The sequence below is a fragment of the Giraffa tippelskirchi genome, chromosome 7, assembly GCF_054371585.1.
Source record: "Giraffa tippelskirchi isolate mGirTip1 chromosome 7, T2T-mGirTip1v1.2.pri, whole genome shotgun sequence".
In the NCBI taxonomy this organism is placed as follows: Eukaryota; Metazoa; Chordata; class Mammalia; order Artiodactyla; family Giraffidae; genus Giraffa; species Giraffa tippelskirchi.
Window position 1 is genome coordinate 77,846,569 of NC_137281.1, and position 24,689 is coordinate 77,871,257.

Sequence of the window (24,689 nt, forward strand, 5' to 3'; positions counted from 1 at the left end):
ATAAGAAAGCGGGCCGTAGAGGCTTTCAGCAAGGAAGAAGGCAAAAAACTTGGGTTTTCCTGTTTGTATCTTCTAGAAGCAGAACAGACTCTATGAAACTTGAGAAAGATTGAATTAACATTTGAAGACATCTTTGGAAAATGGTACCTGGCAGACTTTATTTATAAATATATTCAACAGAAAGAAGGAAAAAACCACAGTTTTCAATTTTTAATTTTATTAAAGTACAGAGTTAACAAGTTTTGAGTTTTCTACCTAGGAAAAGACTGGTCAACTTCGGCTGATTCATAGAAAAATTAGCACTCAAAAAAATCCCAATTATAAATCCATAGGTGCCTTTGTGACTTAAAACAAAAAAATAACTAGTTTTAAAAGTTACCAAAACTCAAACATATCTGAGACCATTATAAATTTCAAACAGTAGATTACCACACATAACTACATTTTCAAATTCTAACAGGAAAACATAACCACATAATTTGGCTACATCTAATTGTTTCAGACAAGTTTTTTTCAAAAAGTAACAAAGTTATGCCTATAAAACTTCTGTAGTTTTTTTTTAAAATAACCTTAAATCTTTAATAAAGGAAAACAAAACAATCCTTAAATTTCTTATAAATAGCTCTCAAGACATATATTACCCATCTGCTGCAAGCTTTCTTTACCTGAGAGAATTTCCCAGGATCCTTCACCACAAAGGATTACCTTAAAGAGTTCTTTCCAACATTGTACTCCATAAACATGATTAACACCTACAGAAGTGGAGGTGGACGAATGCATTCTTAATCCACCATTCCCCAAGTTAAGTTTTTGCTGAAAGGATTTTGCTTTTAAAAACTGAACACCTCTTTGGTAAAAGCCAAATACTTCATCCTCTCAAAATGAACACTTCTGTAAATGATTTACTGAGGAAGAGAAAAAAGAGAGAAAGAGAAATCTTTATAATGGTTAGCATTAATTCAAAGATCTGTATCCTGCTAAGCGAGTATATTAGAGAGCACATCTCTGCCTAAAATACAAAACTGGATTAAAATGTCTGAGGCTTTACAAACATATTAAGGATGGCAGGAAACACAGTTAAGAATGAAGCCAGAGGGATTTAGTAAATCAAGGAGAATACCCTACAGGGAATGTCATGAACCCAGGGGTATCGGCGCCGTCCTCAATGAAGGAGAGCCCAGGGTGCTCTCTGGACATGTGGGATCTTGGCCCAAGATCACATCCTTCTTAGTTATAGCTAAAACCCCCTTTCATTTTCAAGAGGGGTAGGACACAAATGTACACCGAAATGAGATGCTCTTTAGAAAGGCAATCAAAGGAGAAAAAGACCTAGGCAGCTTAAATGCATATAGGCTCTGGAATTCCCTTTGCAGGGTAACAGGAAGCACCAACGGTAGTAAACTTCTGGCCAAAATTATTATAAATAAGCAAATAACCTTAAAAAGGCAGAAGGAGACAATGTGGGGGGAATTAGCACTGCACAGAGGTCAACCATAGTGAAGGCATCTCTGAGCAACTGGAAATAAACAAAGGGGTATGCGAGCGCCCTCGCTGGCCACCAGAATCCCAAAGCCCCAGTAACCCCAACCTCCATCAACCCACATGCACATAGCCCATCTACTCTACAAAGGAGCTCCAAAGACTTCTGGCAATTCTTTCAAGCCATTTTCCAAGAAATTGTGAGGACAAAAACAAAACCAACTAACCAGTATTAAAAAAAAAAAAAATTCAACCCAGTAAGGACCAAGTAGGGTTTCCGAAAGCCTTTGGTGAGAAAGTCTCTGGTCTTCAGTCAGGTGACACATCTAGACATAAAGAGCAACACTCCCAGAAGAATTCCTTCCTCTATTTATGTGTATTTACTCATGAAAATGAGAAGTGAAAAAATTTCCACATCAGATGAACAGCACCGAGGAAGCTTACATATAGTTTTAAAAAATCTTCAGCTCTCATCGCTAAAGGAATCTGACCAGCAGCTTCTGAGAATACACTTTTTAAATCATGTATAAAAAGTTGTAGTAAGCAAAGTCTATTATTCTGAGAAGATTATCAGTGAATTTACCAAATGAACATCCTTAACAGCAACTCAGAGCAATTGGCACTATGTTTCCAGTTTCTTAAAACATAATAGTACAAAACCGTAGACTCTTTAAACCCATGAATGTTGACTTATCACCTGAGTATTGTTTACTACAATTAATAATCATTAAAGTCAACATCTTTTTTATACACACTTAGTCCTCAGAGAACATCCACATCTCTCTTGATCATTCGGATAAAACTGCTTAAATGTTCAGTTGAGAAGAAAAGTCAGAGTGACTGTAACTCTTCTTGCGTTAGACAGACCTTCAGAAAGGAACATTATCAGGCACCAACCAAGTCTTAAGCAGCTGGAAAATGTGGGTTGGCTGTGGGGAAGGGGGGCTAAGGAAGGAAGCCTGGCTACTGGCGATGTCCTTTCCTTTGTGTCTCCCTGAGCTTTTTTCTGCACGGGAAGGGCCAGATTGAAAGTCACCGAGTTGGATGCTAGACCCTAGCAGGAAGAAAATACAACAAACCCAGCTACTGACAGCCCTTGACCTGCCCGTCCCTTTGATCTTTGTAAAGCCAGTCTCGCTTACCCAGAGCCTGTCACTGCACCAGCCACCGCAGTGGCCCCTGCCAGGGCGCTGTGACACACACAACCCACTGCCGCCACCTGTCTGACCACAGAGCTCCCACCCCCACGGGCTTCACTGTGGACCACACACGGCCACCACTCATTTTGTGCCTACAGAAGATCTCGGGACCAAGTCTGAAGAGCTCCTGATCTAGGCGGGGGGCAGGAAGAACTTGATCGAGTGTACAAAACAAGGCTCTCTCACACACACAAAGAGTGCCTTTAAACAGCGAATCTCCAACACTGTAACTGAGGCAAGTTTCTGGAGGAATTCATCCACTGTATGCCCCTTGCCTCCACCCAACTCCCCCACTTTCTTGAGAGGAGGGCAAAGGAGTGAGTGGAAATGAAGAGTGCGACTAATTTCCCAGGTCAGCATTTGGCACCCGGAGCCCAGCTTATGGGGGACCCAAAGCACACAGCAGGGCACAGCAAGCACAGGCCAAATCTTTTCATTCTCGGAGAGGATTCTTTCCATCCTGCATGAAATACTAAGAGGCGGGTCCCCACTGTGTCCCCACTGGGGTCTCCGGTGGACTTGCCACTGCGTAAACTCTTCCTGGGACGAGAGCATCAACACTTAAAGTGGAGATCTTCTTACACAGCTGCCTCGAGTCAAATCTCTCTTAAGTGTCACCTTAGAAGTATGTGCTTTGGAAATTTCTGTGGCTTTTGCTCATGGCTTAATTAAATAGCTCCCCACCCCACCCACCTTTTCTTCTAAGTATATCTGGTCACTTCTACAACTTGTATAATTGGAGGCCTTACCTGGTCAGCCCTGTTTGAGGTGCTCCCTATGATTCTCACCTCAGCAAATCTACCCCCAAAATCATAAGGGACATTAATGGTGTGGTCACATTACAGATCTGGAAAACAAAAGCCCTTTTGCTTTTACAATTTCAAAGGCCTCGAGTGGAAGAGAAACTGGTTGACTACAGTAATGGAAAGAGGGGTGCAGCAGTCTTCAGTCAAGAAGCAACTTCCCAGGTACGGTCCTAAAGGATCATGACTATCAATAAACAAACAAGAACTATAGCAAAGAAAACAACACGAACGTTGTTTTATCATCATATGAACAACACCATGAGTAAGGATCAAATTACTCCATCACCGCCTGATCTGAGTTACAAAGCAAGTTACTAAGGCTGTAACTCAGATCAGGCGGTGACAATCTGGTGGGGGGAATCACATGGGTGGTGATGGCAAACTGTGCTTTTTCACATTATAAGGAAGATGCTGAACCTGAAGGGATGAGGGCACCTCTGGGAAGGGCAAGGGCAGAGTGAAGCCTGTGATTCCCAGCATCACAACTTCAAAGGGTAACGTGTGGGGGCTGGGAGGAGACAGCACAAGGGTGGAGTTAAAAGCAGATGCTTCCTCTTGGAGCCAATAAATACCAGGGGACCGTGAGCAGGAGTTCTGCAGGCTGAGGTATGGAGCCTTCTGAGGGGTCTGCCTTCTGTTGGGGGTGAAGGGCTCCAGATTTTGTCATGTCTATTTCAGGGATAAGTAATAGGCCACGCAAAGTAAGCTTTTATCCCTGTAATAAGATGTCATTCCCAAAACTCTGTTTTGGTAAAAAACATGCAGAAGAAAAATACTAGCCTGACCACTATCCCAATATTTAGGGGTAAAACACATAAAAAATCTATAAACACTCAGCATCAATTTAGGTGAAATTTTCAATTCTTTGGGGGCAAACTGGTAGCTTCTTTTTGAATTTCAGAATTAAAAAAAGCGAATCAAGTGATTTTTTTTTTCCCCTGAAGGTTTTTCAGACCCACTGAAGCCAGCCAGGGGAATGCCAGCTTGTCACAAAGTACCAGTCACTGCTTGACTCCTGGGATATTTGTTCAAGGGCATCACTTCCCGCTGCAGAACCAAGGAGATTGCTCAGATCCTCACACGGAGTACTGCGGAGAGGGTCGACAGAGGGGGGCGACCAGCGTACCCAGATACAGGAGGACACATATCCAGCAGGAAGCCATCTTGACCCAAAAGATGGACCAGCTCCCATTGAAGAAGGTCTCGATGTTGGCACTTTCATAGCTGTAGAAACAAGAGACCCAGCTGTGGTCAGAGAAGAGGGGAGGTGGTGAAAAGGCCTCTTCCCACCAAGTGTGTCTGCTTCCACCCCCACCAGCCTTTCTTTTTTCCCTAGCAACTCAATTCAGATATTAATATAATTCACACCCACTTAAAGTACACGATTTTTATTATCTTCATAGACTTGTGTAACCACCACCACAGTCAGTTCTAGAACATTCTCATCACCCCAGAAAGAAACCCGGCACCCTTTAGCTGCCCTCCCATTTCCTCCTCCACTTGGCCCCTGGCATGACTTAACCACTTTCTGTCTGTATGGCTTTGCCAGTTCTGGACATGTCACCAGGCATGGAATCAAGTGGCCTCGTGTGACTGGCTTTTTTCAGCATATTACTTTTGGGGTGTTTCCATGCTGTAGAGTATGTAACCTTTCTGTCGTGGAGGAATATTCTGTTGTGTGGATATAGCACCTTTTGTTTATCCTTTTGTCAGCTGATGGGCATTTGGTTGCTTTCATTTAGCTATTATGAACGATGCTGCCATGAACATTTGTGTATAAGCTTTTGCGTGGACGTGTTTTTTCCTCCTCTTGAGTATATAATTAGGAGTACAATTGCACGATCATATAACAACTCTGTGTTCAACATTTTAAGGAACTATTTTCCAAAGTGCCTGTACCATTTTTACCTACCAGGAGCGAGAGAGGGCTCCAGTTTTAACACATCCTTAATATGTTATTTTCTGCCTCCAACTTTTCTTAAGCTTCCCAAGCCAAAATGTTCCAGGAATTCCCAAGTCTCACTGGTAAGCACTGGAGGCTCTAACGCCCTCTTCTCCCCCAGGATGTCTGGGAAGATCTCCTCAGGGAAGCCTTCCCCATCACTCTGCAGCCTCTGCCCCCACCTCCCCTGCCCCACTCCTTGTTCTTTTTCCTCGTTTTTCTCTCCAGTAGTCATCAATGTCTGACACACCGTATTTGATGTGGACCACTGTCCGCCTCCCCCATTAGAATATAGGCCGTGCCACCCACAGCAGTGTGGCCCAGAGGAGCCGCTCATGTTTGTTGTACAATGAGTCTAAATAAATTCTCCAGGCCAGAATACTGGAGTGGGCAGCCTTTCCCTTCTCCAGGGGGTCTTCCCAACCCAAGGATCAAACACAGGTCTCCCGCACTGCAGGCGGATTCTTTACCAGATGAGCCACAAGGGAAGCCCAATAATACTGGAGTGGGTAGCCTATCCCTTCTCCAGCGGATCTTCCCGACCCAGGAATCGAACCAGGACCTCCTGCATTGCAGGCAGATTCTTTACCAATTGAGCTATCAGGGAAGCCCAAATATCTATCCTAAGTTATTATAATGTCTACCTTAGGTATATCCTAATGTACAGCAAATTATGATCCAACAGAAACTCTGGATCAAAGAAAGATACAAAAGGAATTGAAAAGAATCTTCATGTAGTAACAGGGAAAGTCAGACTCATCATGTAAGTTAAAAAAACAAACAAAAAACCCCCAACCCTCAAGAGAGAAAATGTGTGTAATCACAGTTATGTTTTAAAAAATTATATAGGTTTATAAATGCACAGAAAAGAAATGAAAGGAAATACATCATATGATTAGCAGTAGTTATGGAGTAGGGGTGGAGGGCCCATGCTACTTTTCATACTTATATATTAGTTTTTTTTTTTTTTGAGATGTTTCAAACTTTTGTAATGAAAGTGTTAAAAAAAAAAGACAAAGTAAAAAAAACAGTATCATCTCTTTTCTAAAAGCCAAATGACTGCTTGAGAATTCTAAGTTTTCCTCCATTACTGTTACTATGTTCTATAGACTGCCCATAAATGGCAACCCACTCCAGTACTCTTGCCTGGAAAATCTCATGGATGGAGGAGCCTGGTAGGCTGCAGTCCATGCGGTCGCGAAGAGTCGGACATGACTGAGCGACTTCACTTTCACTTTTCACTTTCATGCATTGGAGAAGGAAATGGCAACCCACTCCAGTGTTCTTGCCTGGAGAATCCCAGGGACAGCAGAGCCTGGTGGGCTGCCGTCTATGGGGTCGCACAGAGTCGGACACGACTGAAGCGAGACTTAGCAGCAGCAGCAGCATGCTATTAACCTCCTATTTTCTTAAGGCTGCAGTAAGCATCACCAATTTCCAGGGTTAAAAGTATGCCAAAAAACTGTCAGGAACTCGGACCATTTCTGGGAAGACAAGTACAGCAGGTCTTGGAGAAGAGGTTAATTGACTTCAAGAGATCTGATTTTCAGGCTGTAAAGAACAGGATGTTTTTGAAAAACAGCTTCTAAAACAGCTAAGACGAGGGGCCACTCACTTGAACCAGTTGGTTACTGTCATCATTACATAGAGGGAAGCCAAGAAGAACATGAAGTGGAAATAGGCATAGCTGTAGACGGTGCTTTTCTTCTCATCATAAATGACCCGTGGGCCCTCTTTCATATTCCGCTTCTCTTCAGTGTCTGTGAACCACAAAGTGAGCACAAGCTCCATGAGTGAACACATGGATGCTTACCACTTTCGCAAAGCCAAACTTGTTGATTTCCAACCCAGAGGCTGTTGAGTAGGAAAGCTGTCAAACACCGTTTGTACCCTCAGGCAGTCTCATCTATGCCATAAGCCCCAAGCTCCCACCTCACCCCAGCACCTTCTGTAATAGGATGAGTTACATACTGGCACATTTATTTTAATAGAAGAGAGCTCTTAAACACATCAAACTTATTATAAACTCAGAAGAAAGTGACAGCAGAGCAAGAGTTCTCAAGCCCCTGGAATGTTCCAATTCAAGAAGAGTAAGCCGAATGAAAGAAAATTTCCAAATTTGCATTCCTTTAAAAAAATGTACTTCTTGCTCCTCAAAAATGTACTGTGTAATTTAACTTATAAATACGAGCCAAAAATATCAACTTTTCCTCATCTGCCAGAATACCAACACAAATCCCAAAGACCCTTTGGGAAGAACGTGTCAAGTATATAAACAATAAACCAGCTCTGGAATAAAGAAATTCCTCTTACCACTCAAGTTATTTGTGCCTAAATCCCAAATGCCTACAGACGAGTGGCACAGGTCTGCAGAGCATCACGGAGGCCCAGACGGAATGTTGCCCACTTACCCTCTCCCCCAGAGCCGAAGCAAAAGCAACACCGGGCTACCTGTGAGGGCAAAACCAACAAAGTCAGGAGGCTTGCTTTCTGCTTTTCCATCTCCACATCAGTTGGAACTAAAGGCCACCTATGTGACAAATTTTCCCCATCTGAACTACATCCCAAATTCAGAACTGCACACTTCATCCCTTCAAAAGATTCTACTAACTGTCTGTTCTTCCTGATGGTCTGGGGGCTGGTGATGGGAAACCCAAGGACATGGAGGTGAGCCACCCAGAGCCCTTTCCAGGGTGCTCCCTTAGTGACTGCTCAACCTGCGAGTCTCTGGCCGGCAGCTCCAGGTTCTGCCCTAGCTGGAAGTCGCCCCACCCTCAAGCATGCCCTTCCTGGGCAACCCACACAGGATAAGAGCTCCTAGCAGGGGAAAGGTGCAGCCACAACCCCTGGGGGACAGCTCTGATGGGTCATATCTGCTCCGAGCCCCCGTGGGATGAGCAGAGGCTCTGTCCAGGCTGCAGTGCTCTTCAACTTCCCTTCCCTCCTCCGCATGCATTGAAAAGTCAAAGTGTTAGTTGTTCAGTCATGTCTGACACCCCACGGACTGTAGCCTGCCAGGCTCCTCTGTCCATGGGATTCTCCAGGCAAGAATACTAGAGTGGGTTGCCATTCCCTTCTCCAGAGGATCTTCCTGACCCATGGATTGAACCCAGGTCTCCTGCATTGTAGGCAGATTCTTTATAGTCTTCTGAGCCTCCTGGGGAAGCCTCCCTAATAAACATCCTGCACATCAGGCTCTGCCCTGGTGGCCACTTCTGGAAAACTCAGCCTGGAACATGAAGTGAATAAGGTCCCCTCCCTCTGGGAGCTCCCTCCTGGCGCTCTGCTCTACCTGCCGCTCCACTCTATCCTCTTTGGCGCCAGGGTCTGAGATCATTATCCTGCTTTCAGGTGAGGAAACTGGGGTCAGCCAGGTTGAAGACCCGGCCTTAAGTCACGAAACAAGCTTAGTGACAGAGCTGGGACAGGAACTTGGGCGGATGGGAACTCCCAGATCTGTGCTTCACAAGGGGCAACAGGCAGTATGTGATATCTAGACTCAGACAGGGGAAAACTAAGGGATCTGGAGCCAGGAGGCCCACCCACATTCCCACTAGAATCAGGCTCTGAACTGGCTGCCTAAGGGGAGCAGGGTTACCAGGGACAGCAACGCATGGGGTGGCTCCTTCCAAACGCCGTACCATGTTTCTGACCTACTCAAAACAACAAACTTAACTGTTTTAAAATTGGGTTTACGAAAAATTACTACATTGATTCCAGAAAGACTCTGGTAAACAGAATTAGAGACACAAAACATACCAGGACAGTCTAGGAAGTGCTGGGTCCTCAACGCCTCTTGGCTGGTAATAGTTTTATGATAAAGAACAGAGAGCTGGGGGCAAGGACGTGGGAATCCAAGCCTTTGTCCCATGTACACCCCTCAAAGCCAAGCCCTTTTTCCTTCCTGTGTCAAGGAAACTTGTCAAAGAGGGACTGGTCTTGACAGAATCTTGGATCAAGGGATACAGTCTAAGATTCATTAATTCATTCAGTGGGCCCAAGACATGTTATGCTAGGGTCCCAGTTCTTTTGAAGCTTAAGTTACCACAAGAAATGACCGACTCTCTCTTTCAAAGGTCTATCCTGTGAAATGTGATGCAAGGAGTTGGCGAACCAACTTCCATCCTGCGTGCTCTCCGGTTCAGAGGGAAACACTGGGGCTCTTTCCTCGGAATGAGAAGAAAAACATTCTCTTAAATCTAATGCGGAGACTTGCTGTTCTTTGCACTTTGACTCTGTACACAATAGGGATATTGAAGCCAGAGCGGTCCAGCCTCAGCAGGGGGTCACCCAGTCAGGGGTGAGCATGACCGCCTGCCTTCTAGAGCCATTCTCTTCTGAAGAATAGGCAGCAACCCATTCAGACTCAGTACAGTTAGCTCCTTCTTCAAGTGACAGAAAGAGCTGGTGAATGCTGCTGGCAGACTGACAACCCCTCGTAGCGGTCCGCTATCTCCAGGTCAGGTGGAGGGAGGCCCATCCCCAGAACAAAGCGCCCGTGTCTGGACAGACACCAGGGCTCTTCCTCCACACGGGGAAAGGCAGCTGGGGGTCGGGCGCCAGGCAGGGTCTGCAGCAGAGCCGGCAGACAGCAGCCGGATCTTGGGCAACGGTGGTTGGGAACACAGCACCAACTCGAGCCAGACTATATGGTTTACATGCTGGCGAATCCCAAGTTTAAAAGACTTAACTTGTCTGTTTGTCCCCCACCCTGCTGGAAAATGGAGATAAAAGCCTCCGTGGGTTTCTTTGAAGATGAAATCACAGATGCAGTGCTTAGAACACAGCAAGTCCTAGCCGTCACTGGAAACTCCTCTTCTTTCTATTCTTGGGAGTCAGGGCGGAGTCTGTTTCTGGCTGTTTCCATCTGATTAGACCTTTTGTGACCTCACTGGATATTCCACTGAGGGCCTCAGGAAAGGACTTGTGCATTAGAAAGAAAAAGATATTCTGCTGACCGACAGGCCTCTGCTCACTGTTTGCTATTCTTCACCCCATGAAATGCCCACCTGCTGGAGCTGCTGCAGGGAATAAGCTCACATATAGACAGTGCCCAGCGGCACACAGAGACAGGGTGTCCCTCCCCTTCTCCTTCCAACAGCCGCCGTCTGACCTCACAGTCGTGCCATGTAAGGAGAACACAGACAGGAACACACTAAGGGAAGGGACCAGAAGTTAAAACAGCCCACATACATTCTGTTATGACAGAGGAATAAAGCAGAGAGCAGACTGACAAGCTACCCAGGCCTTTGGTGGGAGTGGGGTGGCCGGATGCCACACCAGAGGCTGAATTTGTTGGAGAAAAGTCAACAAATTTTATTTTAATCCTATAGTATATTGAGGACATTTCTTTTCCAGTACAGGAATCGTGTTCCTTCCTGAGTAAAAAAATGGGATCATGGGATGCAGACCACTAAAGATGCAAGTAAACACATAAAAAGCCTTCCTGGAAAATGGGTCTTCCAAGATGAAGCAGGGCCAAGAAAAGGAAATGAACTTACTTCCAGCTCGGGAGCTGTGTACCGGCCCTGCAGAGCATCGGAACTTGATCTTGTCGTCGATGTCAAACTAAGACAAACAGAAAGGTCAGCTGAGTATGTTAACATGTCGCATAACACGCTGAAGGAGAGCAGGGCTGCCTGGCCAGGACCCCAAGGAGGCTCGCTCTAACCTACAGTTCCGCTTAAATAAAAGTTGTCTATTTTAATATCCCACTTTATTCCAAAACTGCCTGACCAACTCAACAGCCAATGTCTTCTTCCATGGATCGCATTAGACCATTTTATGCAAACAGAGCTTAAAAAGAAATAAAAAGTTGTCTTTTGGTTCTGTTATTTTGGTTTTCACTTTGGTTTTTTGCCTCTCCTCCTTCAAATGCCAACATACTTTTCAGATATCACTTTTATCTTTCCCCTCCTTTTGACTAGTCTCACTTAGAAGAGATCAAAAGCAATGAAAGAAGCCAGAAATGGTGATAAAACTCAAGGGCATGAAAAGCGAAGGTTGTCACAGTTTTCTGTGATAATCAGCCTTGGACAGACAAGTTTTTCTATTTAGAAATTCAGTATAGAGTAGCTATCAGTGTCACTTAAAAAAAAATTCTTCCTGACATTTTCCTCCTGCCTAGAGAGATAAAATGTTGTAAAATCTGGCTTACAGAGGTACAAAAAGGTATTTATTTTTTCCTGGGGTGGGGATCATTTTAAGCACATAGAAAAATATACAGTGTACATGAATAATCTATACAGATTCATTTAGCAAATGTTTACTGAAGGTGTGCCCTGTTCTAAGCACTGGGAACTCAGTGAGACATACAACAATCCCCTTCCTCTTGCCACTCCAGGGACAGGGGAGAGGGTGGGACGGTGGGAGCTGTTAGTGGGGAGGCAGGAATTCCAGACTCATTTGAACCAAATAAACCACTAAGGGAACACTGTCTTCTCGACTCATTCTCGTCCTCTTTCCCAAGGAGAGAAGAGATCATTGAGATGCAAATAAACAATAAAAAGCTTCCCTCATGGAAAGGTCCTCTGGGATCCAGGATCGTTGTTTCTTTTGTGGTCCACTCTAGTCCAACAGCATCACTTTCAATTCTGCTTTGAACAGATGGATGTTAATGGGCTTGAGCCTGGTCTGAGGAGTGACAGAAACAATCCCATGGCTAAGCACCCAAGAAACGCACACACCTGGCTCCTGCACTCAAGGTGCTATATTTTGTGCCTATGAATTATGAGTTAATACAGTCTGTCGTTTCCATGGGGGGACATGTGATTTAACTTCAGGAAGAGATCAATATCTGGAATTTTCATCTGAAAGATGACGTTTATTCTTTAAAAGAGTTTGACTAAACATTCCATTTCCTAACTTCTTGGGAATAAAATGGTTTCAGAAAAGCCAACTTTTGGTCCTGGCACCTCTGTCACTTCACTTTCATCATCGGAGGACACTAAGAGGGGGAGCTCTTGTTCCTACTTCTAAAAATACCTATAATCAGTTCATCATATATATGGACTTCTATAAGTAAATGTAACTACAAAAGAAGATCTTTATTCAGTCATAGCCTTTATCCACAAAACATTCTTAAAATTACTGAGAAAATACTGTTGTTCTTGTTTTTTACAAACTCTTTAAAAGCCTGGGAAATTCTTACTGTCTGCACTCTGGCTATTACTAGAACCATCTGGTCTGCACAAGACAATTCCCGGATTATCCATAACCTCTTCCCTTCCAGGGCTCAGGCCTGAGTGACTTTAACCCTGTACTTCCTGTGGGGGTGGGAGGAGCCTGACAGCATTCGGTTGGGGCAGAGCTTCACTGGACACAGAATGTCTAGTAACCTTATTTGATTATTACCCTGAGCCCTCACTCACTAAAAGCCAGTAGCATCTTTCCGTTGCTGCGACAATGAAAAAAAATAAACCTCCCTCCACCCCCAAGCCCTCCCAACCTAGGTTGAGCCCTGAACCTCCTGCACACTGGAAGAAAGATTTGTAATGCAGATGCCCCTCCACATCTGCTTCAGTTGCTTTTGGAACTGGCCAAACTCCACTAGGTCACAGAAAATCTCCAGCCAACACGTCCAGACTTTCCTGCTGGAGACCACAGATTCTGCCTCTGACCAACTTACAGGGCCCTTGAGAGATCACGTGACTGTTCTCAACTACCTTCCCAGTGTAACACAGAGCTGGAGACTCAGCTCCCAAGAGAAACCAGAGTTTGTAGAAAGAGGCCCTCAACGTACCCCTGATGCAGAGACATGAAGATTTCTAGCTGGCAGGTTCTGGAGTAACAGGATTCCCAAAAATATACCCCCCAATTCTTAAAAAAAAAAAAAGCAGCAGGTTCATCCCACGCCAACAATATAGGTAACCCTTCTTGATGTGCCAACTTTTCTCAGTTTAAACTAATCCCTCCAATGCCATCTTACTAATCTTGCAATTATTTCCAAATGGTCTGCCATATTGCTGTGAATGTCCCATTTGAACTAGCAAGTTGTTTGACCTTTTGTAAAGGTTCTTAGTTTTTCCAATTTTGTACTCAAATTCCTAGACAGCTGAAAAAATACTTATTTTCTTTTCTCTTAAGTATAGCTAAAACTAAAATAGCCAGAAACACTTTATAGCACAAATGCCTCCTAATAATGCAATTATGTAAGTCGCCCAGCTGATCGGTCCACCTAAGTAAAACGACCTGACTCCAAGTCATCCCAGGGGAAAGAAAAATGACTATGAACATGTCTCTCCCAATACTTCAGCAAAGGAGGTGGAAGGAAAGGTTTCCGTAACTGGGCGAGACATACAGGAGCAGGCTCCACATCTCAGTTTCCTTGTAAGTACATGGAGGGAACTGAATTTTGTGGGGTGGGGGGCGGTGCACAGCTTTGTAGGATCTTGGTTCCCCAACAAGGAATCGAACCCAGGCCCTTGGCAGTGAAAGCACAGAGTCCTAACCACCGGACCTCCAGGAAATTCCACTCCATGAGGGACCTGAACTTGATTGACTCCATAATCCTGTCTCATTTGACAGTTTGTGAATTTAAAGCCAAGAGACTAACAATTGCAGTCAAAATCTAGAGACCAAGGAGGGACTGGATGAACAGCTAGGAGAGGACAGGGCGGGTGACAGCCTAAGAGGGCACAGGGGCACAGACATACAGAAAGCCATCAGGCGACTCCTGATGGGGTCCAGGCTGTGACATTTCTTTACAGCATAATGCCTGGGTACAGGGGAAGGGGCGGCCTCAGTTGGAAAGCCAGGGTGTGGGTTTTGGCTGAACCCTACTTCCAAGCTAAGACAGCCAAGAGTAAAACATCCTCATAGTGAGTGCCACAGAAGCAGGACTTGGGGCAGAAAGCCAAAAAGCAAAACTGGAGTTCACTATGAGAGCCTCCTAAAGAAGTGTGAGAGAGAGAGTGTGTGTGTCTGTGGTGGGGATACTCCAGTTAGGAGAGAACACAGTACAGTGAGCCTCTAAGATCTTACTGAAGTCCCAAGCAGTCTTGGACTTCTGCTGAAATGGGCGATTTCAGACTTCCCTGGTCCAGGGTTGGGAATCTGCCTGCCAATGCAGGGGGCACAGATTCAATCCCTGGTCGGGGACGATTCCACATGCACTGGGGCAACTAAGCCCATGAGCCACAACTACTGAGCTTCTGTGCCACAACTACTGAAGCCTGTGCACCCTAGAGCCTGTGCTCTGCAACGAGAGAAGCCACTGCAAGAAGTCCCAGCTCCACAAGAAAGAGTAGCTCCCGCTTGCCACAGCCAGAGAAAGCACACTCATAGCAACAGGACCAGAAATAAGAATAAAATTTTTTTTTTAAAAAGAAAGAAAACGGGTGAATTCTTCTCTCTTCAGTGCACACAACCAGCTAGTCTTCCTGCAGATTCTATCGAGAAATCTAGACATTCTTGCAGTCATCTTCAAATGGCAGTTTTCGCCCAGGCAATGCAGCCTCCTTTTGTAGCATCTCCCAACTTCTCAATCCTTTTTGAGTCTAGGAAGTCAAGATTTGAAACCCTCCAAATTGTACCACCTCCCACATTTCCCCTTTTCAAGGCCCTCCTAGGCCTCAACTCAAAGCCCCCTTGAACTCCAGGCTGCTTGGTATAAAGTTCTCAAAGCCCACTCCTCCTCGAGCTGTGGTGGGTAATTAGAGCAAACACCAGTCACCCAGGGCCCCCCCTCGCTGGGCAGCACTGCGGCTGAACCCCCAGGAATCAATTGCCATCACCAGGTGGTATATTCATGCCATGTGTTACATCAATGCCACAGAGCTGCCTGGTTACTCCTCAGCTCCCCGTGGTGTGGCTGTTGTTTTCTGTCTCCTCAACCTTCAAGCACTATAGTTTTGCAGATTGATTACCAGCATTCAATAACGTTTGCTGTTGGCATTTAGACAGATTTTACATAGCAGCTATCAGCTTCAAAAGTTGTTATCTTTTGGGAATATCAGACTAGACCTTGCCAACTTCTGCTACGGTGCCACTAAATTTCAAAAGTGACGTATAGGGTAAAAATTACACACCACAAACCAAAACCACTGGTGGCAGTTCTATCACCGTATTAAACAGCATTTTTGCATCTTTTCCACTGATAGCAAATCTAAGCCCTATTTTATCTAAGGGAGCAAACATTTTTAATCATGTGGGATTAGGCATTCAGCAACTCACAAAAACATCTGATTTTAGTCTACCAAACATCTTTACAGCTTTTTTTTTTCTGATAATCCAAACAAAAGAAGCAATAGCTCATGTTAAAAAAAAAAACAAACATTTTTTTAAAGAGAAAAACAGAAAAAAATTATATACATAATACTAGCATCATTACAAGCTTGGTTTATCTCCTTCCAGGAATTTTTCTTCATATGTAAATACAACTACATTTTATTCTAAAAATGAAATATTCTACATTTATAGGTTAGTAACCTACTTTCTCCTTGCTGGACTCACCAATATTTTTTCCGTACCGATACAGAAAAAAAGTGAGTGACAGATCGTAAAATTAGCCATGTTGCTGACATTTCTCCCCCAAAGCCCAAAAATAATAGACTCAGGAAGGAAAAACTTAAGAAAGGAAGGACTGAGAATCAGGATTAAAATGTGGGTGCCTTAATGGTTTTCCTGAAAACATGCATTGATGTGGGCCCGAATCAGTGAACATGTATGGAATTAATAATAATGGAAGGCCAGAAAGTGTTCACCACTGTTGCTTCTACTGCCGTGTGGAGAGGCTGCCGCTACACCACAGACAGGCTGAGAGTCGACACTGCATGCCTTTGCAAGCTTGACGCCTGACTGAACACATGCTTCATAAAACTCAGTTCTCCTGCCTATGTCTGTCATCAAGGTCCATGTCTGTTGGTCTCTCTCTACAGCATGAAGGGGTGTTAGAAGCTATAAGAGAAAATGCCAAAATGCACAGAGAGACATTCTACTTATACAAGCTACCAAGGATGGTTCAGTTTTGGCCAAAGGATCACTATAACGTGCCTGTGACTGGTTGAAATTTTTAGACACTGAAATATACCGAAATGTAAAACACAGGAGTAAAACCTAAACATGAAAGGGTGACTGTCAAGGGGAGCATGATCATCAGTGAAACATGTAAATGGAATAAGAAACTTATGATTCCTATCCTTTACTCTTCTCCCTCTGATATTTTTTTATATAGATTTTAAAATAATAAACCCCACCCCAAGCATCTAAAACACAGCCTGCTTATGTATCACACCTACTTTTGGAGGAATGATTTAGCTCCTTAAAAGCAATGTGAGTTTTAGCATAAAAGAAATGTTTCCTGTCTTTCCTGGACCAAGCACAAAATGTCTGTGTATGGAGTACTTTGTACTCTTTCCATCAACAAGAGAACAAATGTTTTTTCTGTTGGAATAGAAAGTTGCCAAAACATTCTGGCACATACCATCTCTTCCTCATTTTGTGCTCCCTTACTCTCCAAAAGGGCTTTAGCAAGTAATACTCAACCATCTTTTAAAGGATCACAACATACTATATATATTTATTTACCCCAAAGAAATACAAGTTATGTAAAATGAAGTCCAAACAGCTAGATTTCATGCTGTAATACCACTTTCTTACTTCAGGCTTCATTTTCCCTCTTCCTCAGATGGTATTTGTTTGACTGCCTCATACTGGTAAAACTTATATAAATTCTCCTCTTGTACTTTTAAAGTCTGCAAAGATGGCCTCAGGTACCTTCTAAAACTTACCATGAATACAAGATGCATACACACAAGATAGCAGTACCCAGTGCAGCAACCAAGGTCTTGTCCCTGTATAGGTCCTGACCAAAGTTAGGCACACAGATGGTGACGTTCTTCCCGTGTTCATCTAGAACTTGTGAAGAAAAGAAAAAAGGGATCATTGCCATATTAGAAAAGCCCTCTGTAACTCAGGGATGCATTCACTTTGGGAAAATTCATGCAGTACAGAACAGTGAACACTCAGCACTGGAAATGTTTCCTCTGCCATCCAACTCAACTCAGACTAGATCGCTGCTCTGTAAAGCCCCTCTCCCACCTCGGCAGCCTCTCAGAATAAGACCCTTGGGTGTCAGCTTACTGCTAAAGGGTCTTCAGTACCAGGGATTTCTAAGAGTCATGTTCTTTTTCAGTACTATTGGAGCAATAGTAAAAAGTATTGGCTCATGGGTCTTCCCTCATGGCTCAGTGGTAAAGAATCTGCCTGCCGATGCAAGAGACACAGGTTCGATCCCTGGGTTGGGAAGATCCCCTGGAGAAGGAAATGGGTACCCACTCCAGTATTCTTGCCTGGAGAATTCCATGGGCAGAGGAGCCTGGTGGGCTACAGTCTGTGGGGTCACAAAAGAGTCAGATACAACTTAGGGACTAAATGATAACAATAAATTGGCTGACTGGGCAGCAGGTAGCATGCAGGTAACTGAGAGCATCCTCCATGTCTATCCTCCTTGGATAGACATGGAGGCATGTTGAGACTAACCAACAATCAAACAGGAACTTGCAGGAACTGCTGTCTGGCCAACAGCCTCCACCCAGATAAGAAGTCACTGTATTGTCAGTAATAGGACAGTCATGACATCTTTTAGGCTGTAACCTGGGAAACTTCTCAAGTGGCTAGTCTTATAAAATTGTAGAGAATATATAACAAAGATTTCTATCATATTACCATCATTAGTTGTTTACTTTTTATCTAACCGAGTCTTCAGTTCTGAACACCCAAGCTGGCTCTATTTGCTCTGCCCCAAAATAAGGAACATAAATATAAAATAACAGGCTACAAACCATTTTACAAACATGCATATTCTAAGGACTTAAAGTTGCACTAAAATTATTACTTGTACTCCCACTTGAAACTATAAACTTAACTGTGTGCTGTGGCTTAAGGACTCTTTATTCTTAGGCCAATGAAAATTTTCTTTACAAACCTGACCAAAATATGAACTTTGCTATTTAAGTACTACCACCCAAAATTAAAAATAAAAGTTTTTTTTCTGTATTTAAGTGATACCTGCCGTTGAGAAGAAAAATGCTGTAACCAAAAAACCCCATAGAGTTAAAGCCAGAGATTAATATGTAAATTGTCAAAATACTCATAGAAGTTTTAAATAGACTAGATTTAAATAAACTTGAAGTCAAATTTACATAGCTTTTTCCTAAAAATATTATATCCAGGATAAACTATACTTAACAAAAGACCTACAATTATATTCACGTTGTACTATAAATAGCTATACAGGCAAGACTCATACATACTACATGTATATGCTAAAACTTTCAAAAACATCTTTGCATTTGCTTTCTAAATTTAAAAAAGAAAAACATCAATTTTCTACTCTAAAGAGTATACGTATTTAACTTGATTTATATAAGATAAAATATACCCAAACATACACATTTATATATACTTATGTATATATGAGTATACACATATACATATATCTATATATTACAAAAGTGAAAAAAATGATAAAATATAAAGAGTTTGGAGATCAAAATAAGAAAATATGGTCCTCTGCTGGGAAAGCTCAAGGGCTTATACAATAACAACCTATAATGGTGTTTTGATATTTCTCAAATATTCATTGCAACTACTCTACAAAAATAATAGGTAACCTTTACATAGCACATTTGACATGCCAGAAACTGTACGTATACATACACACACGTACTCAATTGAAGTCTTAAAAACCACCCTATAATTAAAATTCTCATTTTAAAGGGGAGACGTCTAGGAAGAGAAAAGTAAGTCACTTTATACAAGTTACTGAAGTGGCAGAACCCCTCCCCCACACTCTTTCCACTCTGTTCGAGTCAGAGAAATGATCACTGAAAGTAAATTAATAACCATCTAAAAACAATAGCAATAATAAAGAGAACAAAAAGAAATATCTTGAATATTTCTGATAATTTCTTGATTATTTGATTATTTCTGAGCAGGAAAATGCAGATTAGGCTTAAAAGCAAACTCATTAGCCCTCGTGAGTTCATGTCTTTCCTGCAGAGCAGGAAGACTCAGGAGAAGGAAGGTCCAGGTTCATGTCCCATGTTGAGGACACTATTTAGTGACGAAGTCTAGATCACCTCTCTACTTTGATGTATTGCATCTCTGATACTTAAATGACAGTTCGAGGAGACACAGTCCTCACCCCACAAGTGACAATATTCACCTTGCAAGCACAGTCTCCCTACAAGGCCAGCTTACCTACTTCTGCAGGTTTGCTGGACAGGGCTGAGAACGTGAGATACGTGACATAGCAGCTGATGAGACCCGACTGCAGTATCCCAGAGTGTGGCTGGCCTGGAGAACGACAAGGGACCATGTTATAAATCAATGGTGAGAAAGCATGTGCAGCCCCACCAAAAAAAAAAGGTCTGCCCCAAATAATATCCCTCAACTTGGAGCTCCACCCACACTTGAAGGTAAGAAGAGGTACGTAACGTATTTCGCATATAATGCTAAAATATTTGGGGGGAGGGAGTGACACATGGAACCTAAATGCTGTTGCAGAGCTGCCAAGTTCTGCCGCGTTCTCGCCCAACACCTGATTTTGATAATAACTGCAGCTGTACTGAAACATACTGCCTGGTCTCCCTGAAGTTTGTAACATTATTTCTTAAATCACAAGGTCTCCAGAAAAAATTTACCACTGTTAATTTGTGAGATCACATAGCTTAGTGGGGTAAATGATGGATTTTACAGGGAGGACCTGGATTCCAGACTCACAAAGCCATCAGATACTCAGAATCCATGCCAGTGGGGAAGAGTTCTCATCTGTCAATGGGCAGAAAACCTTTGGGAATACCAGAATTGGTCCAAGCCAAAGAATGCGGCTATGGGACTCAGCATTTATTGGGAAAAGGCTTTCTATGTTACAATATTTAAATTAAACTGTTCAGATGGTTAAGAGAGTAACCAAGATGCGAGAGAAGGGATTTATCCTTTTTTTCGGTGAAATTTTCAACCAGCCACAGACATAAAAAGATTTAGTTTTACCCAGTCTTTCCTTTGATTAAATTTATCTCCAGAATTTTACTTATCAAATTATAAGGACCAATAAAGGTAAAAATAGGCCCTTTCCAATGGTGCTCTTTGGCATGGGAATGAGACTCACTTTAACAATTAATGGCACTAAACCAAATTATAACTATTTCAAAGGGTAGAATTTAACCCAAAAAATATTTTGATCTGAATACTAATAATGTGTTAGGAAATTCTTAACTGATAAAGGAACTGGGTGAGTAATAACAATCTCAATTTAAATAATGAACTTCAATCATTTCTTCCTTTTCGCTTTGAAATAACCATGAGCAAGATCAGGCTCACAGGTTTCTATTGGCTTTGCTGAGGAAGGACTTGGATCTGAGAAAGACCAGCTCCTGGGGCCAGGGGATGGCTGAGCCAGGATTCGATTTCCTGTTTCCTGATTCTGGGACCATGCTGTCCCTGAATTGTGGTCCACAGGGGTCTTACGTGAAAGATGAGCCCCAAAACAGCTCCTTCAGGAGCCTTCTCATTCATTCAAATTTTATAAAGAGATTATAGGGAAGAGCTAAATATCCACTAAAGGCATTTTCCATTGAAACGCTCCTTGTAGTACATTATTTAACAATAGTATCACGTATCTTCTTATTTATTGACTTCATTATACTCAAATCTTTGACCCAGGCATGCTTGACTATCACCTTCAGCCCAGTGCAGGGTACGAAGAGGACACTGGAATCTCACCTTTCCTATTGCTGACCCACTGATCATAATTTCCAAAATTATGGTCAAGGACATTTATAATATGAACAAGGAAGTATGGAAGGAAAAAAAACTGTGCTTACGATCTCGGACAGAGGGTGAGATGGATACCACTGACATAAGCAGACACAGGCCTCCATTTACTCCCAGGAGAATTTTATTTTCCAGGCAGCCATCTTTCTGGGTATAAAACACTGCCATCCAAATCAAGCCTCCCGTGGTGATGGAGTACGCGATGAGGGTCACCAGGGACAGAGAGGCGTACCACAGCTTGTTGGTAGCTGTGCCTGCAGTCCTGTTTCTCCAGAAGTGGAGAAGAGGAAGGGGTGGGGGGGAAGACAGGTCAGTTGATTTTCCAACAATATCTACCACCCTTCAAGCATTATTAGCTAATGCTGTCAGGTCCCAGACATTCGTAAGGAGTTATTCAGAAGACTTATCATTTTATCAGCTTTTGTGGATCACAACAAACTGTGGGAAATTCTTAAAGAGATGGGAATACCAGACCACCTGACCTGCCTCCTGAGAAACCTGTATGCAGGTCAAGAAGCAACAGTCAGAACTGGACATGGAACAACAGACTGGTTCCAAATTGGGAAAGGAGTATGACAAGGCTGTATATCGTTACCCTGCTTGTTTAACTTCTATGTAGGGTACAGCATGCAAAATGTCAGGCTGGATGAATCACAAGCTAGAATCAAGATTGCTAGGAGAAATATTAATAACCTCAAATACGCAGATATACCACTCTAATGGCAGAAAACAAAGAGGAACTAAAGAGATTCTTCATCAGGAGAGAGTGAAAAAGCTGGCCTGAAACTCAACATTTAAGAAACTAAGACCATGGCATCATGTGCCATCACTTTATGGCAAATAGAAGAGGGAAAAGTGAGAGATTTTATTTTCTTGGCTCCAAAATCACTGTGGGTGGCGACTGCAGCCATGAAATTAAAAGATACTTGCTCCTTGGAAAGAAAGCTATGACAAACCCAGATAGCATATGCAAAAGCAGAGACATCGCTTTGCCAACAGAGTTCCATATAGTCAAAGCTATGGTTTTTCCAGTAGTCATGTATGGATGCAACAGTTAGACCATAAAGAAGGTTGAGTGCTGAAGAATTGATGCTTTTGAATTATAGTGTTAGGGAAGACTCTTGAGAGTCCTTTGGACCACGAGGAAATCAAACCAGTGAATTCTGAAGGCAATCAACCCTTAACAGTCATTGGAAGGACTGAAGCTGAAGCTCCAACAGTTTGGCCATGTGATTCGAAGGGCCTACTCATTGGAAAAGACTGTGATGCTGGGAAAGACTGAGGGCAGGAGGAAGCGGCAGCAGAGGATGAGATGGTTAGACAGAATCATCAGCTCAGTGCACATGAATCTGAGCAAATTCCAGGAGATAGTGAAGGACAGAGGAGCCTAGCGTGCTGCAGTCTATGGGGTCACAAAGAGTCGGACATGACTTAGTGTATGAACAGCAGCAAACAATCATTTTACCAGCTAAAAACTGGAAGGTACAGGTGAATAGGCAAAAAATTCTTGGCTCAAGCTTAGAATTTTTTCTTAACACTGAAAAACTTCAGCAGTCTTTGACTCAAGCGTATTCAGTAACTAAAATGAATATCCACAGACTTTAGCTTCCCCATTTTGGATGTCAACTACCCCAGGACAAGTTCTGGCAGTATTATAAAGTGGGCTGTGTGCTGGCGTTCTCTCTGAATTTTCCCAGGAATACAGAGCCCGAAGGTGCCAGTCTCTTTCTCCAAGTGCTGCCAGCAGCTCCTGCTGATGCCCATCTTCTGTTTAGGGAGAGAGAAGTAATTGAACTTCACCCAGAGAAAGACTGGCTGACCTCATCTCTTTGGTCCTTGCACTGAAAGAAGCCTCTATACCAGTACTGCTTCTCCCAAACAATGCCAGGTATGATTAAGGAAGAGCTTGACATTAAAAAAAAGTGAAGGCAGGAATTCCCTGGTGGTCTAGTGGTTAGGTCTCAGTGCTCTCACAGCCAGGGGCCTAGGTTTGATTCCTGGTTGAGGAACTAGGATCCCACAGGCCTTGGAGCACAGCCACCCCCACTCTAAAAAAAAAAGTGAAGATTAAAATCAGCCAGAAAAAGAGTAACAATTTTAATGGGATTTATAATAAAGAATCTAGAAGAGGAGACTAGTGTAAAGATTATATTATTTTATATAAACATTATTAAAGGGATGGGAGAAGTATGTGGTGGCTTAACAACCTATAGAGATTGTTCAGAACAAAGAAGAGAGCTTACTGATGCTGAAAGAAGAGGACAGAACTACAACAGGGGGTGCTCTGAACCACCTCATCTGCCTTAGGGGTCAACTGCCCTTTGTAACCACATCTCACAAAACTTCGAGAGCAGGCAACTTGCTTAATGTCTTCACAGAGTTGGAAAGTATTCAAGGAGCCCAGCTGAAATGTTTGAATGATGAAGAAGTTACCGCGGCCAGAGACAAAGAAAACAAGGAGGAAAGGCCAAAATGATAATGACCATCATACTCCTGAAACTGAGCCAGGCGGTCCAATGACTGTGGAGTTGTTCTAATAGGGAAGGCACACAAATCACATGAAGATAAAGTGTGACTTAGAGAAAGGAAAGAGGCAAATGCTACCTGTTTACAGGGAGAGAAAATGGATTATGAAGAAAAAGGTGAACACTGCTGACCAGGTGTGCGAGTGGGGGCTCTAGCTGTGTCTTCACCAGTCTTTTGGGCTATTTTATTAGTGTAAGAAGGACTTTCTTAACAGTTAATTTTTCTTGGATCCCCAAAGTTAAATCTTCAACCCTACCTCTCCCCTCTACTCCAGGCTCATATCATCCCTGTCTTCACTTGGAGGTCTAACTGGCTTGTGAACCTTAGGAGGGCCAGGTTAACTTGCCAGTATTCAAACCTCCATCCCCAAACCTGCTCTCCTATGATCTTCCCAACCTCAGAATATGGCAATTCCATTAGGGATGGGGGTAGATAAAGAACTGCAGTTGCTCTTGACCACTGTCTTTCACTCCCTGCTCCTCCCCTCTCCCCAACACCATGCCAATCCAGCAGCAAACTCCCTTGGTTCCCACTTCAGACTATCGGCATCTGACTGCTGCTACCATCTAGTACCAAGCTACGTCATCCTTCCCCTGGATCACCTCCCACTTGTCTCCTTACTTGCACCTATGACCTCCTCTCATCTTTTCTTAACTCAAAATGTGCATTAGATTCTGTCCCTCTAGTGCCCTGCCATCTGCCATGATGGCCCCAGAAACCTTTCATGATGTGGTCCAGGGCCATCTCTGATGAATGACTTTATCTCTTGCACCTTCCCCTCACACCACTGGGGTCCAGCCACAATGGATGTCTCCTCGCTCCTTAGACAAGCCAGCACAGCCCTGCCTCAGGCTCTTCCCAACTTCCTTCATCTCCTTCATGTCTTATAATGAAACCCTTTCCCTGCCCTACTTGCCCCAACTCACACCCACAGCACACTCTCCACCATTGAACCTATTA

General features: G+C 43.3%; 1 protein-coding gene across 6 annotated transcripts in view; it reads right to left on the bottom strand.

Moving 5' to 3' along the window:
* Positions 1-200: 200 nt before the first annotated feature.
* The window catches only part of SERINC5 (serine incorporator 5), a 100,837-nt gene continuing 76,348 nt past the window's right edge, over positions 201-24,689 (bottom strand). For 5 of the 6 annotated variants that reach the window (XM_081506036.1, XM_081506035.1, XM_081506039.1 and 2 more), the window contains 7 exons: positions 21,254-21,465; positions 19,629-19,724; positions 17,156-17,282; positions 10,928-10,994; positions 7,838-7,877; positions 7,042-7,186; positions 201-4,708 (listed from right to left, as the gene is read on the bottom strand). In XM_081506036.1, the coding sequence (XP_081362162.1) occupies positions 4,561-4,708; positions 7,042-7,186; positions 7,838-7,877; positions 10,928-10,994; positions 17,156-17,282; positions 19,629-19,724; positions 21,254-21,465 (835 nt within the window). In that variant the 3' untranslated portion in view covers positions 201-4,560. Of the gene's footprint in view, positions 4,709-7,041; positions 7,187-7,739; positions 7,878-10,927; positions 10,995-17,155; positions 17,283-19,628; positions 19,725-21,253; positions 21,466-24,689 lie in introns of all 6 variants that reach the window. The other variant, XR_014058481.1, reaches the window with a different exon arrangement.